Below are 12,311 nucleotides of genomic sequence, written 5' to 3'. Positions count from 1 at the left end.
TCTCAAGGTGGGGGGGGGGGGCTGTTGCCCTAATTTCTTCAGCCAGCCCCTTTGTGGATGGGCAATGTGGGTCACGCCAATCGCCTTTGGGGCACAGGTTGAGGTGAATCCCAATGACTTCATGGGTTCCCTTCCCTTTCTTATTTAGCCATTTCATTTCTACCAACTGCATCGGGCTGCTGCCCCCATATCCCAGCTGAGCCCCCCTCCCCAGAAAGAAGACCACCTTCGCTGCCATCCATCCCCATTGGATAGACTCCTGGGGTGCGAATTAATCCCATTTCCCAGCGCCGAACCAAATCGCCCATCGCACCGGCGACGGCCGCGATCCGACGCCCTGCGCGAACTTTCGAAGAAGCTCCCGGGAAGTCGGCAGCGGTTTACTCCCGAGTAAACCCGACCTTGCTCCAAATCCCGCCTGTCGCCGCCCCTCCCACTTTTGAGGAAAAAGCTCCGCCGAAGTCCACAGGACCACCTTCCCCGGGGACCTGCGTGGAATCAGGCCGATCCTATAGGTGGGCTTCCTCGCGAGGATGGTCTGGCGACCTCGGCGGGAATGACTCCCGGCACATCATCATCATTATGATGATGATGACGCTCCTCCAGCAAAGTCGGTCGGACTTACTTCCGAGTAAGCATGCCTGGACCGGGGGTGCGGGGATGAAATATTTTGTTTCGTTGGGTTTGTATTGCAAGCGAATTTGCCGACCTTTCTTTTTGCTGACCCCCCCCCCCTTCCCAGCCCCCCCCCCCCCCCCGTTTCCAATATATGGATCTCCGTTTCATTTTGCTGCCTCGCTTGCAGTTTCTTTCTCCATCCCGCTATGGGGAGGAATTGGAGAGCGAGGGAGGGGGGCCCGAGTCCAGCCGCAGCGGAGCCCCCCGAGAGGCGGCCGGGCACCCCCCGCCCCCGCCGGCCGGCCAGCCGGCTGCCTTCCCTCCCCCAAGATGGCCGCCGATGCGGGATCGATGGCTCGATATCGGGAGCCCGGGGCTCTCCTCCGGCGGCGGCGCCAGGTTGGTGTCCGGAGCGCGCGCGGCGGCGGCGCTGGGCGCGGGGCCTTTCGGGGCGCAGCGGGAGGAGGAGGCGGAGGAGGAGCGGGAGGGGGAGGACGGGGCGGTTGGCTGCCTCTGCCTCCCTCCGTCCCTCCCCTCCTCCCCTCCCCATCGATAGGTATTAGAAATTGATTCCCCGGCGCCGGCGCCGCTGCTCTTTGTTCGGTTCGCTCCTTGATCCCGCAGACGCAGCAGCGCCAGAGAGCGAGCCAGGCAGCCGACGCCGCTGCCCGTGCGCCCCGCAGCGCAGCCGGCTCGCCCGGCTGGATGGACGCGCCGCCGGAACCGGAGCGGACTCTCCCCGCCGCCGCCGCCGCTTCGTCCTCCTCCTCCTCCGCCCCTTGGTGCGCATCCTCCGCCTCTTCGGCCGCCTCCCCCGCCGCCGGCGCGCAACTTCTCCGGGCTGCAAAGGTGACGCGCGCGGACTTCCCTCGCCTCCTCCCCACCCCCTCCCGGCCCCCCGCAGTTAGCTTCTTCCCGCGCCCCCCCCAGCTCTATTTTTGGGTGGGTCGGTGGGGGGGGGAAGGGGGTGGCTGGGGGTATGTGAGCGCGCTTTGTGCTTTTCCTAACTAAAGGCGCCTGTCGATGCGTCCCGGGAGCTGTAGGGAGGGAGTGCCGTGGACGGGGGGGGGGGGGAACATGCGCCCCACAACCGACTCCGCCTCCGGGCTCTCCTGCCTCTTTGCTCCCTGCACCCCCCCCCCACCAGCGCTCTCCTTCACAACGATCCCCCCCCAAAAAAAAAACCGGGCTCCCCCAAAGTGCCAAGTGAATCGCTGGAACTTTCGGAGCTGCGACTTAGAATGGTTTTTGTTTGGGTGGGGGGGTCAACTCATTGTATTAATAATAGTAATTGCTAATAGTTTTTATAGAGGAGTTGTTTCATGTGGCTTGCAAAGTGGTGGTGGGGGGGGAGGACCTCATCCTGTTGTCCCAAGTCCTGGGCGACCTCTTCTTCCCCACCCCCCAGGGGCTGAACCTCCTGGCATGTCTTGGGGGGGGGGTTGTAATATTTCAGGGATGGGGGGTGGCGTGAGAAATAGAGAGGCGCTGCTCTGTCCAGGGATGGCCCCTGATGGCATCTTCGGTCCCAACATTGCCAAGCACTGGGATTGGTACCCATTTCACATCTTCAAGTCGGCAGGCCAGGCCTAGGCGCAGGTTTTGTGGTTTTTGGAAATAGGTGTCTTTGCACGCCCCCTTGACCTCCTCCAGCCCTCCCTCCCTCTCACCCCCCCTCCCATTTCAGTGCAATTTTCGCTGTTTGTTTTTAAATGAGATGGGTTCAGGTTTATTTTTGAAAAACTGGACTCTAAATATATTTCGGGAATGTCAGGTAGATCTGCTTGGATGTATCCCCCCCCCAAAAAAAACAACAACCCCTAGCCATCCTGTTTGCATGTCCTCCTCTGCAAAATAAGGCGGAACTGCTTGGAGGTGTTCTCCCCTCTGCACACATCTGCCCCCCCCCACTGCATCCCACCTCTCCCCATCCCTCCTCCCCAAAAGCAGGTAAGAGAGTTGTTTAAAGGCTTGCTGGTTGTATTTACTGGACAGGAATGTACATCAGCGGCAGAGAAATTATGCATGTTTTCTTTTCTCTCTCTTTTAAACTGCCGGAATATTAGGGAGAAGGAGGAGAAGGCTGCAATTCTTTTATCAGTGGGGCTGACTTGAGAGTACAGCACACTATTGTCTCCTGCCCCCCCCCCCCGCGCGCCACAAATCTCCATGTTTTAAAAATTCTTGTGTTCCTTCGGAAGTGCCTTCCCTTCCCCGACAGCGTTTTGCAAACCAGACATGGAGGGCACTTGCTCTTTAGTTATGATTGATGCTCTGTAGCATGGAGAATGACAGGAGCATGGCAAAGGGAGAAGGTAGAAGTAAGGGGCGGAATTGGGTCTGTTCTTTGCTGTCCCTGGGCCCCTTCTGTGTGTGCGTGGGGTGGGAGGTGTTTGGAAACTTCAGCTGCAAAACTGAGATGGGCAGGTCTTTCTTTGGGCATGGCAGACGTCCTCACTGCCCAAATCAGGGCAGCTCTGCGTGTTATGGTTGCATAGGAATCACCGGTGTTTCCCGCAGGAATTGCACGCAGCACGGACTTAACGCATGAGGAGCTGGAGTGTAGGACACGTTTGTGCATGGACTAGCAAAATCCACACTCGTGAGAGCCGTTTTTTATTGTGGGGAAAACGTCTGTGTAAATATTGTGTCCCTTGCAACAATTATAACCTGGAGGAGCTTCCCCCAGTTGGCCGGGGTGCTGTGGGGCTGTGCCACTGACAGCGTAACAGCATCTTTGCTTGCCATGCTTTCATTCGCGAAAAAGAAACCTGAAGTGCCCTTTGCTCAAATACCTGGAAAAAGACTTCCTCCTCCTTAGATTCAGTAAGCAAAATCGGCTTTCTCTCAGAAGAACCAGCCTCCTTGTTGTCTTTGCATGAGCTACTGTCCAAAGTGTGCCTGCAGAGCAGCAACTCGTGCAGGGGCACACTAGGCACACTTCTCTGAGGGCAGGCAAACCCCTTGCGTTAGGAATGATGGCAGCATCCTAGGCTTATCTACCCCCAGCAGAGGTGGATTGGAATGAGCTGGGGCCAGCGTCGCAGTGGATCATTCAGAGAGGCAGCGGCCAACCTCCTCTGTGGGTGAAGACTTGAATGTGTGGGAGTCTTTAAACGTTTGCTTTTAAAAACAACAAGCCCAAGTTGTTATAGCATGTTTGCATGCCCCAGACACACATGTTGCTATTCGGTCTTGTCAATAAGCCCACAAAAGTTCCTACCATTCAAAATAATGTTTTGCTAGCTGGCAGAGAAAGAAAGGAAGGTATTTCTGGACTGAAATCAAGAGGAGATATCCTGTGACCACCAGGCAAGTCCTTAAATACAAGGCTGTGTTAAATCATGGCCTCAGAAGCTGCAGGTCCTGACTGGTTCGTAGCTGAGTGGTGTGTAATTGTGGCACCACAAGATTAGATTGCTGGCTGCTTCAAAGGCTCTAGTCGAGTCTACTTAACCTCAGACTGCCATTCGTCTGAAACTTGCGGGTGGAAACAGATGCAACTTGTGCTATGATTGTGTGGGGTGGCTGGCCATCTTACGGCTACAGTATATCCTACCTGGTCTCTTGGTATCCTGCCCCATTGCATTGGTGAGTTGGTAAATGGGATCCCCAGCAAGCCATCCTGAAATCATGTAGCCCTCAGGCTCTACTCATGTGGGCAGGAGGTGGTGGGTAGATCTGAGAGGGGAAGCCCTTCAAAATGTGGACCCCCACCTCACCCCGTTTGTTCTCGTTCAGGTTTGAATCGCCAACCAAACTTCTAGCTGTCTCTGTGCACAAACTGCGTAACTGGATTGAGGTGTCTAAGCTGAAATCCACCGCTTTGCCGTGGCTACAAACGAGTACTTGATTTTTGGATGGGCATTAAAATGGGCTTTAAAACGCAGTATGCTCTACAGGGGCGGGGGAAGCGAATTTAGGTACACTTTCCCAATGCTTCAGTAACATATCGGCGGTTTGAGAATTTAATGCAGTTTAGCTTTTAAGGAGATTACGTGATGCAGCTGCAATTCCCAGGCCTAAATGGATCACAGGTGGTAGAATCTGTTGGATTTGGATGATGGTTCGTTGCTGGTCGATGAAAGGGGATTATACCCTTTTCTCTCTCAGGGTTTGTGATAACTATCTGGTGCAGTTTGTGGGGGGGGGGCCCTGGTGCTACAGAGGCAGTTGTGTGTGTCTTTTGAGCTGGGGTTAAGGGTACTGCCAGCTGGTTAGGAGAACTGGCAAGAGGAGAACTGGGTAGCTTTCTGGTGTTTGTGAAGGTTTGTGAAGTGGCGTTGCTGCTGCATTGGCAATGAAGATGCCAATCCTAAAGGGATATGTCAACTGGCTTTTGCCTTTTTAAACACTCCTGTGTGCTTGGCTGAGTTGTAACTAAGAACGCCAGGAGAGCCCAGAAGCTGTCCAGAGAGGGAACACCTAGTCCAGTGTCCATGTTGCCCACAGTGGCTGGACAGATCATTCTGGGAAGCCTGAAAGCAGGACTTGAACACAGCTCTCCTCCGCCCGGGACGCGGGTGGCACTGTGGGTAAAAGCCTCAGCGCCTAGGGCATGCCGATCGAAAGGTCGGCGGTTCGAATCCCCGCGGGGGTGCGCTCCCGTTGCTCAGTCCCAGCGCCTGCCAACCTAGCAGTTCGAAAGCACCCCCGGGTGCAAGTAGATAAATAGGGACCGCTTACTGGCGGGAAGGTAAACGGCGTTTCCGTGTGCTGCACTGGCTCACCAGATGCAGCTTTGTCACGCTCGCCGCGTGACCCGGAAATGTCTCCGGACAGCGCTGGCCCCCGGTCTCTTAAGTGAGATGGGCGCACAACCCTAGAGTCTGTCAAGACTGGCCCGTACGGGCAGGGGTACCTTTACCTTACCTCCTCCGCCCAACCTGTAATTCCCAGCAACTGGTGTTCCAGGCGGAACAGCCATTGGTTAGGGTTGGTGGTCATGGCTGTTTCTTGCAGGAGCACCCCCTATCAATTAACTTCTTTTTCTCTGGTCTGAATCTTCCATCATTCCGCTTCCTTGGATTTCCACGAGTTCTAGCATAATGAGAGACAGAGACAAACTTCTCTGGTCATGTCTCTTCTTATTCACCTTTTCTCTAAGTGGGGGGAAAAACCCAATCCTTTCCTCGCAGGATCAGCATTCGAAACTAACTGGGCGCCAGCCGCATTTCGTGACACGCAAGCGGCCTTTTGCGAGGAATTGGAGAAGTCTGGTCTCCAGGTTTGGTGACTAACATCTCCATCTGGCTGGCTGGCGCTGCTGCCGTGCCATACCAGTCAGCTGGCTTGCGTGGCAGCAAGGCACCAAAAGAAATGCCTCTCTTGGTGCTGCGCTGCCCCGCAAATCAGCTGACCCCACGGATCACCTGGCTTGCGGGCACCAAAAGAGACAAGTCTCTTGGTGCCACACCGCTGTGCAAATCAGCTGATCTGTGGGGCGCCTAGGCATTCCGTTGTGGCGACTGAAGCCTGGGTTTAAGGTGCTGTTTGGCTTCTAGCTTTTATACCTCGTTTCTAACACTGCACAGGGCAGTTGCTCTATCCTCTTGATCAGGAGGATCAAGGGAGGCTTGCCCACCTTTCCCCCAGAAGGTGATGGTGTAGGGAATTAGCACCTGACGCACAGGACCATTGCACTGTTGGGATTCTTGCAGGGGGTTGGACTAGATGGCCCTCCAATTCTATGATTCTATGCTTCCTAGTTGGAGCTGGGCAGCATTTGGGGCTGCCATACCTTTCCATGCCCCACATGTGTCTGGATTTGGGTCTGGATTCGGATATCTCCTGACCGGTGAGATTTGCTGGTGAGATACCCAAACCTCTGTTGTTGTTCCTACTTCATTCATACTCCCAACTTCAACTCTAAAATAGGACCATCCATCCTTGTAGAAACTGGGGCAACTACAAAGTGGAGTGATGTGGGGGTGGTGGAATAATCATGTAACCATGCTTGGCACAATGTATGAAAGAGAATTCCTGCCAGGCCCAGGAGATATGGGGTCATTCCCCTTTAAGAACACGCCTTGACATCATTGCTCATATTTGGCCAGAGAGAACAGGGCTTCCCAAGCAGAACTGGGTGCCCTCCAGATGTTCTGGAGTACATTTCCCATCAGCCCCTGCCCTGCCAGTGATTCCTTCCATCAGGCTCCATTACAAGCCCCCCTTGGGCATGCCAGCCCAGAGCTCAAGCGTGGACAGACTGACCAGTGGATTGGATGAGCTGCAATGGAGGGCACACTCTGGCACCCTTCAAAGACCACCTGTGTGTGTTCCACACTGAAGAAAATAAAACCTGGACACCCTCTCCTCCCCACCCCCCGCCAGCAATCTGAATTCTGTCTAGAAGTGTGTACCTTAAATTATTTTGCAATGTTTCCTACATTGCATAATTTTTCATAATATATATATATATAGAGAGACAGACAGACAGACAGACAGACAGAGATGGGAGGGGCAGGTGCTGCAAGGGTTTTGAGGCCTCCATTTACTAGATAACTAATTCAGCCAAAGCAATCTTTTGCATCCTTAAAGGTAAAGGTAAAGGGACCCCTCACCATTGGTCCAGTCGTGGCCGACTCTGGGGTTGCGGCGCACATCTCGCTTTACTGGCCGAGGGAGCCGGCGTACAGCTTCTGGGTCATGTGGCCAGCATGACAGAGCCACTTCTGGCGAACCAGAGCAGCACACAGAAACGCCGTTTACCTTCCCGCCGGAGCGGTACCTATTTATCTACTTGCACTTTGACGGGCTTTCGAACTGCTAGGTTGGCAGGAGCAGGGACCGAGCAACGGGAGCTCACCCTGTCACGGGGATTCGAACCGCCAACCTTCTGATCGGCAAGCCCTAGGCTCTGTGGTTTAACCCACAGCGCCACCCGCATCCTTACCTGGGAGTAAATCCCATAGTAGCAAACCAGATGGCAGGAAGAGTGATCCCCTTCTGCAACCCCAGACGCTGTTGCCCAGTGGGTGAGCCTTCCTTCTGTACAGGAAATGCTCAGGTGCGTGTTGTCAGCCGTTCAGATTCCTGCAGGCGTTTGCCCAGCTCAGTCAATAAGTACTAGATACTTGCTTGCCCCCACACTTCGTTCATTCCCCTTTGTTGTGGTCCTGCAGAATCGCAATGAAGACGCGGACCTACTTGACCCTGTTTCCCGGGCAACCTGAACCAGAAGGCGCAGGTTACTCCCTAGAAAAGGCGCTTTATTTGTAAACGGGATCCGGGGACAATGGTGTTTGGACAACATTGACAAATGGGGGCCGCGTGTAATACATGCCGATTGCACGATAGCCCCCAAAACGCTTTGATTGTGGCTTTGGTCGTCGGTACAGTGAGAGCTCGCGGAAATGAGGGCAGATAAATAATTCTCTCTGAGATGACGCTGGGCATATTTCATTAGGCTCCGGAAATGGTCTTAATAGTGTAATATTCCTGATGTAGGGTTTCTTGCACTGTTCCCTAATAGGCACATAACCAGATTTATGCCTTTTGTAATTCTTCTTCTCTCTTCCCCCTCCTTCTTGGGTGTACACTGTTTTATGATCTGCAGTGATCGTTCGGCAAGGTTTTATTGTTTGGTGTAGTTTATTCTGCTTTTGCTAATGGATTGAGGGTGGGTAAGGATAAGGAGGGTGGGTAAGGACACGGGTGGTGCTCTGGGTTAAACCACAGGGCCTAGGACTTGCCGATCAGAAGGTTGGTGGTTCGAATCCCCGCAACGGGGTGAGCTCCCGTTGCTCGGCCCCTGCTCCTGTCAACCTAGCAGTTCGAAAGCACGTCAAAGTGCAAGTAGATAAATAGGTCCCGCTCCAGCGGGAAGGTAAATGGCATTTTCCGTGCGCTGCTCTGATTCGCCGGAAGCGGCTTAGTCATGCTGGCCACATGACCCGGAAGCTGTATGCCGGCTCCCTTGGCCAATAAAGCGAGATGAGCACCGCAACCCCAGAGTCGGTCACGACTGGACCTAATGGTCAGGGGTCCCTTTACCTTTAAGGATAAGCAGCGGTTTGCATTCTGGGGCAGGGTGGTATAGTGGTTAGCGCATCAGACGACTAGGACCTGGGAGATCAGGGTTGATATCCCCACTTGGCCATGAAGCTCACTGGCCGTGACTTTGGGCCAGTCGCTGCCTCTCTCAGCCTAACCTACCTCGCAGGATTGTTGTGGGGTTGAAATGAGGGTGGGGTTCGAAACTAGCAGGGCGCCAGGCGCATTTTGCGCCTAAAATATTATCCATTTGCGAGCACCTCAAAAAGTCTGGGTGCTTTCTTTCTGCACCCGGCTGACACTCAAGGATTACTGAAATGTATGTGCTTTGAAGCCTCAAAGTATATGTTAAGGACAGACAACACGTTAAGGAGTTTAACAATAAAACGTAGAGTGTTTTGTATGGTACCAATATTTTTAATGTAAACAGCAAGTTAAACATGCATGAACAATTTCTGCTAAAAATGCGATATTAACAATGTGTCAGTTATGTGAATTGCTTATTAGTTCATACTTTTCAAAATAATAAATAAAAAGTGTTGCCGACCCCCCCCAAATGGCAACTGGATATTCTGTTTTGGCGCCCATGACCCAGGTCCCAGAAGCCATTTGGCTCCCAACTCTTCTTTTTTAAAAATAGTTTTTATTGATTTCTCCATGTATACTTCTTCTAACAATATATATTTAACAATTTTTCATATTTCCACCCTCCTCCCCTGGACTTCCCTCATACTCCCTTTATTTGCTTTATTTTCATATTGTTCACCCTGTGTATTGTTTCCCCAAATTTTCCCAATACATGTAGTCTTATTTTTTGTTGAATACAGTTGTAGATTGTTTACTCAAACCCTGCCAATGAGTCCATTTCTTTATGTTGCCTCTTCATATATGTTGTAAATGGTTCCCATTCTCTTTTGAAGTCTTTGTTGTCCTTTTCATGTAGTTTTTCTGTTAGTTTTGCCAGTTCTGCATACAGTGGTGCCTGTGGTTACATACGCTTCAGGTTACATACGCTTCAGGTTACAGACTCTGTTAACCCAGAAATAGTACCTCGGGTTAAGAACTTTGCTTCAGGATGAGAACAGAAATCGTGCTCCGGCAGCAGGAGGCCCCATTAGCTAAAGTGGTGCTTCAGGTTAACAGTTTCAGGTTTAGAACGGACCTCCGGAACGAATTAAGTTCTTAACCCAAGTTACCACTGTACAGTTGTCAAAATGGAATGGCTAATTGCCATTTGGGGGGCAGACGACTCATAGAATAATAGAATCATAGAGTTGGAAGAGACCACAAGGGCCATCGAGTCCAACCCCCTGCCAAGCAGGAAACACCATCAGAGCACTCCTGACATATGGCTGTCAAGCCTCTGCTTAAAGACCTCCAAAGAAGGAGACTCCACCACACTCCTTGGCAGCAAATTCCACTGTCGAACAGCTCTTACTGTCAGGAAGTTCTTCCTAATGTTTAGGTGGAATCTTCTTTCTTGTAGTTTGGATCCATTGCTCCGTGTCCGCTTCTCTGGAGCAGCAGAAAACAACATTTTGGTTCCTGAAATTCCTGTTTTGGGAAGCTTTTAATGTTTGATGTATTATAGTATTTTAATATTCTTTTGGAAGCCGCCCAGAGTGGCTGGGGAAGCCCAGCCAGATGGGCGGGGTATAAATAATAAATTATTATTATTATTATTATTATTATTATTATTATTATTATTATTATTAAATTCAGTCTGACTGTGCAGATTAAATATAACAGATAGAATGCTACAGGATGGATTGCTTGTGTGTGAAAACAGTCCAGACCTGACTATCCCCAGACAGGCACCTCCGTCGTGGCACCTGGACATCTTCACTTGGTCGCAAGAGGCCGATAGCCAGGTGCAAAATGGGCCTGGCGCCTGGGGAATTTGGAACGCTGGTAAAGAGGGATGGGTTGTTCGCTACTGGGACTTCAGTCTCACCCCAAGGCCTGCCTAGTTCAGTCTACCCAGCCAGATGTTTCTGGGAAGCCCCCAAACTGGTTATGTAGGCAAGAAGCCAGTGGGCAGCGATTGCGGGAGCTGTGGACCAGCAACATTTGGAGGGTGACATATTGCCTGCCCCAGGGGTCAGCAACCTTTTCCAGCCGTGGGCCGGTCTACCATCCCTCAGACCATGTGGTGGGCTGGACTATATTTTGAAAAAGATAATGAACGAATTCCTGTGCCCCACAAATAACCCAGAGATGCATTTTAAATAAAAGGACACATTCTACTCATGTAAAAATACGCTGGTTCCCGGACCATCTGTGGGCCGGATTGAGAAGGCATTTGGGCCGCATCTGGCCCACGGGCCTTAGGTTGCCTACCCCTGGTCTAGAGGTCTAGTGCATGGGCAGGCAAACTAAGGCCCGGGAGCCAGATCTGGCCCAATTGCCTTCTCAATCTGGCCCACGGACGGTCCGGGAATCAATGTGTTTTTACATGAGTAGAATGCGTCCTTTTATTTAAAATGCATCTCTGGGTTATTTGTGGGGCATTGGAATTTGTTCATTATTTCTTTCAAAATATAGTCTGAGGGACAGTGGACTGGACCCCTGCTGAAAAAGTTTGCTGACCTCTGGTCTAGTGCCTCTCTCTGTGCAGAGGGTCCATTTTACCGTACTTCAAGTCATGTGCATCTCTGTCTCCCCTGCCCATTTTGGGAGGCGTGTGTGTGTGAAACATTGAAGGGCTTGGGTGTGTTTCTTCCTCTGTGTCTTGGAGGAGTCTGGAAGCGCCTGACGGAATGTTTTCGTTGTTTGGAATCTTAGACCTTGAAAAAGTGGGATGTTGATTAAAACATTATCTCTGCGTGATATACCAGAGTGCATAAATTTTACATACATATCAGCTAGTTGAGACATCCATTAAATGGCGTGACAGCTCGACTTATCTAAACGTGCTATCATTTAACGATGTGTCAAAATTCTTTATCCTAGATGACAGTGGTAAATAAGCTATCGCTTCCATTAACTTTGGGAAAGTTGGGGGGTTTGTCCTTAAAATGGGAAACGAGAGAGAGAAAGAGCGCAACCTATGCCAGCCTGGTGCCCTCCAGATTTTGGGACTACAATTCCCATCAGCTCCAGCCAGGGCTGGTGGGAATTGTAGTCTCCAACTCATGGAAAGCACTAGGTTGGGAAGGTTGAGATAGAAGAGTCACGTTCAGAAGGACCCGTTGGGTCCCCTTTTTCAGGAGTGACTCTCCTGGAGTCTTTGTGGAATAAGCTTCCCACAGACTTCCACCTGCTACCATCTTGGTGGACTTTTCGGTACCAGGTGGAAACCTTTTGATTTGCCCAGGCCTTTTAAATAACTTACATTCTACAGCCTGGACCTCTCAGTTTAAAACCTCTAATTCTTTCCATTTAATGAATTTGTTACAGTTTATATTGTATTACCATGTTTTTTTGTTTTGGGAGCCTCCTGAAGAACTCTTGTTACAGAGCAATATAAATGTGGAAAACTTGACGTCTTTTCCTGGGAAGGTTCAAATCATTGCAATTCCAACTAAGAAGCTGCAGAGACATTTTGTTATTGGGTACTTATTCCTCCAACTGCTCCAAGCTGTTGTTCGTCTTCAGTCGGTGGTATAAGTCCAAATGATAAGTTTGCAATGTCTGTCGGTCCTTTTTCTTCTGATGTTGGTTCTACTGTTCCTTTCTGCAAGTCCTCCTGGTTTCTC

The 12,311-nt window shown here is 51.3% G+C and overlaps 1 protein-coding gene across 4 annotated transcripts in view; it reads left to right on the top strand.

Annotated features, from left to right (window-relative positions):
* Positions 1 to 933: 933 nt before the first annotated feature.
* The window catches only part of CUX2 (cut like homeobox 2), a 234,067-nt gene continuing 222,689 nt past the window's right edge, over positions 934 to 12,311 (top strand). For 2 of the 4 annotated variants that reach the window (XM_028741297.2, XM_028741296.2), the window contains exon 1: positions 1,145 to 1,467. In XM_028741297.2, the coding sequence (XP_028597130.2) occupies positions 1,324 to 1,467 (144 nt within the window). In that variant the 5' untranslated portion in view covers positions 1,145 to 1,323. Of the gene's footprint in view, positions 1,018 to 1,144; positions 1,468 to 12,311 lie in introns of those variants that run through there. The other 2 variants (XM_028741293.2, XM_077931180.1) reach the window with 2 other exon arrangements.

This window comes from Podarcis muralis, chromosome 7 (assembly GCF_964188315.1).
Source record: "Podarcis muralis chromosome 7, rPodMur119.hap1.1, whole genome shotgun sequence".
NCBI classification, from domain to species: Eukaryota; Metazoa; Chordata; class Lepidosauria; order Squamata; family Lacertidae; genus Podarcis; species Podarcis muralis.
Note: the sequence above shows the minus strand (reverse complement) of the source record. Positions and strands in the feature narration are given on the sequence as shown.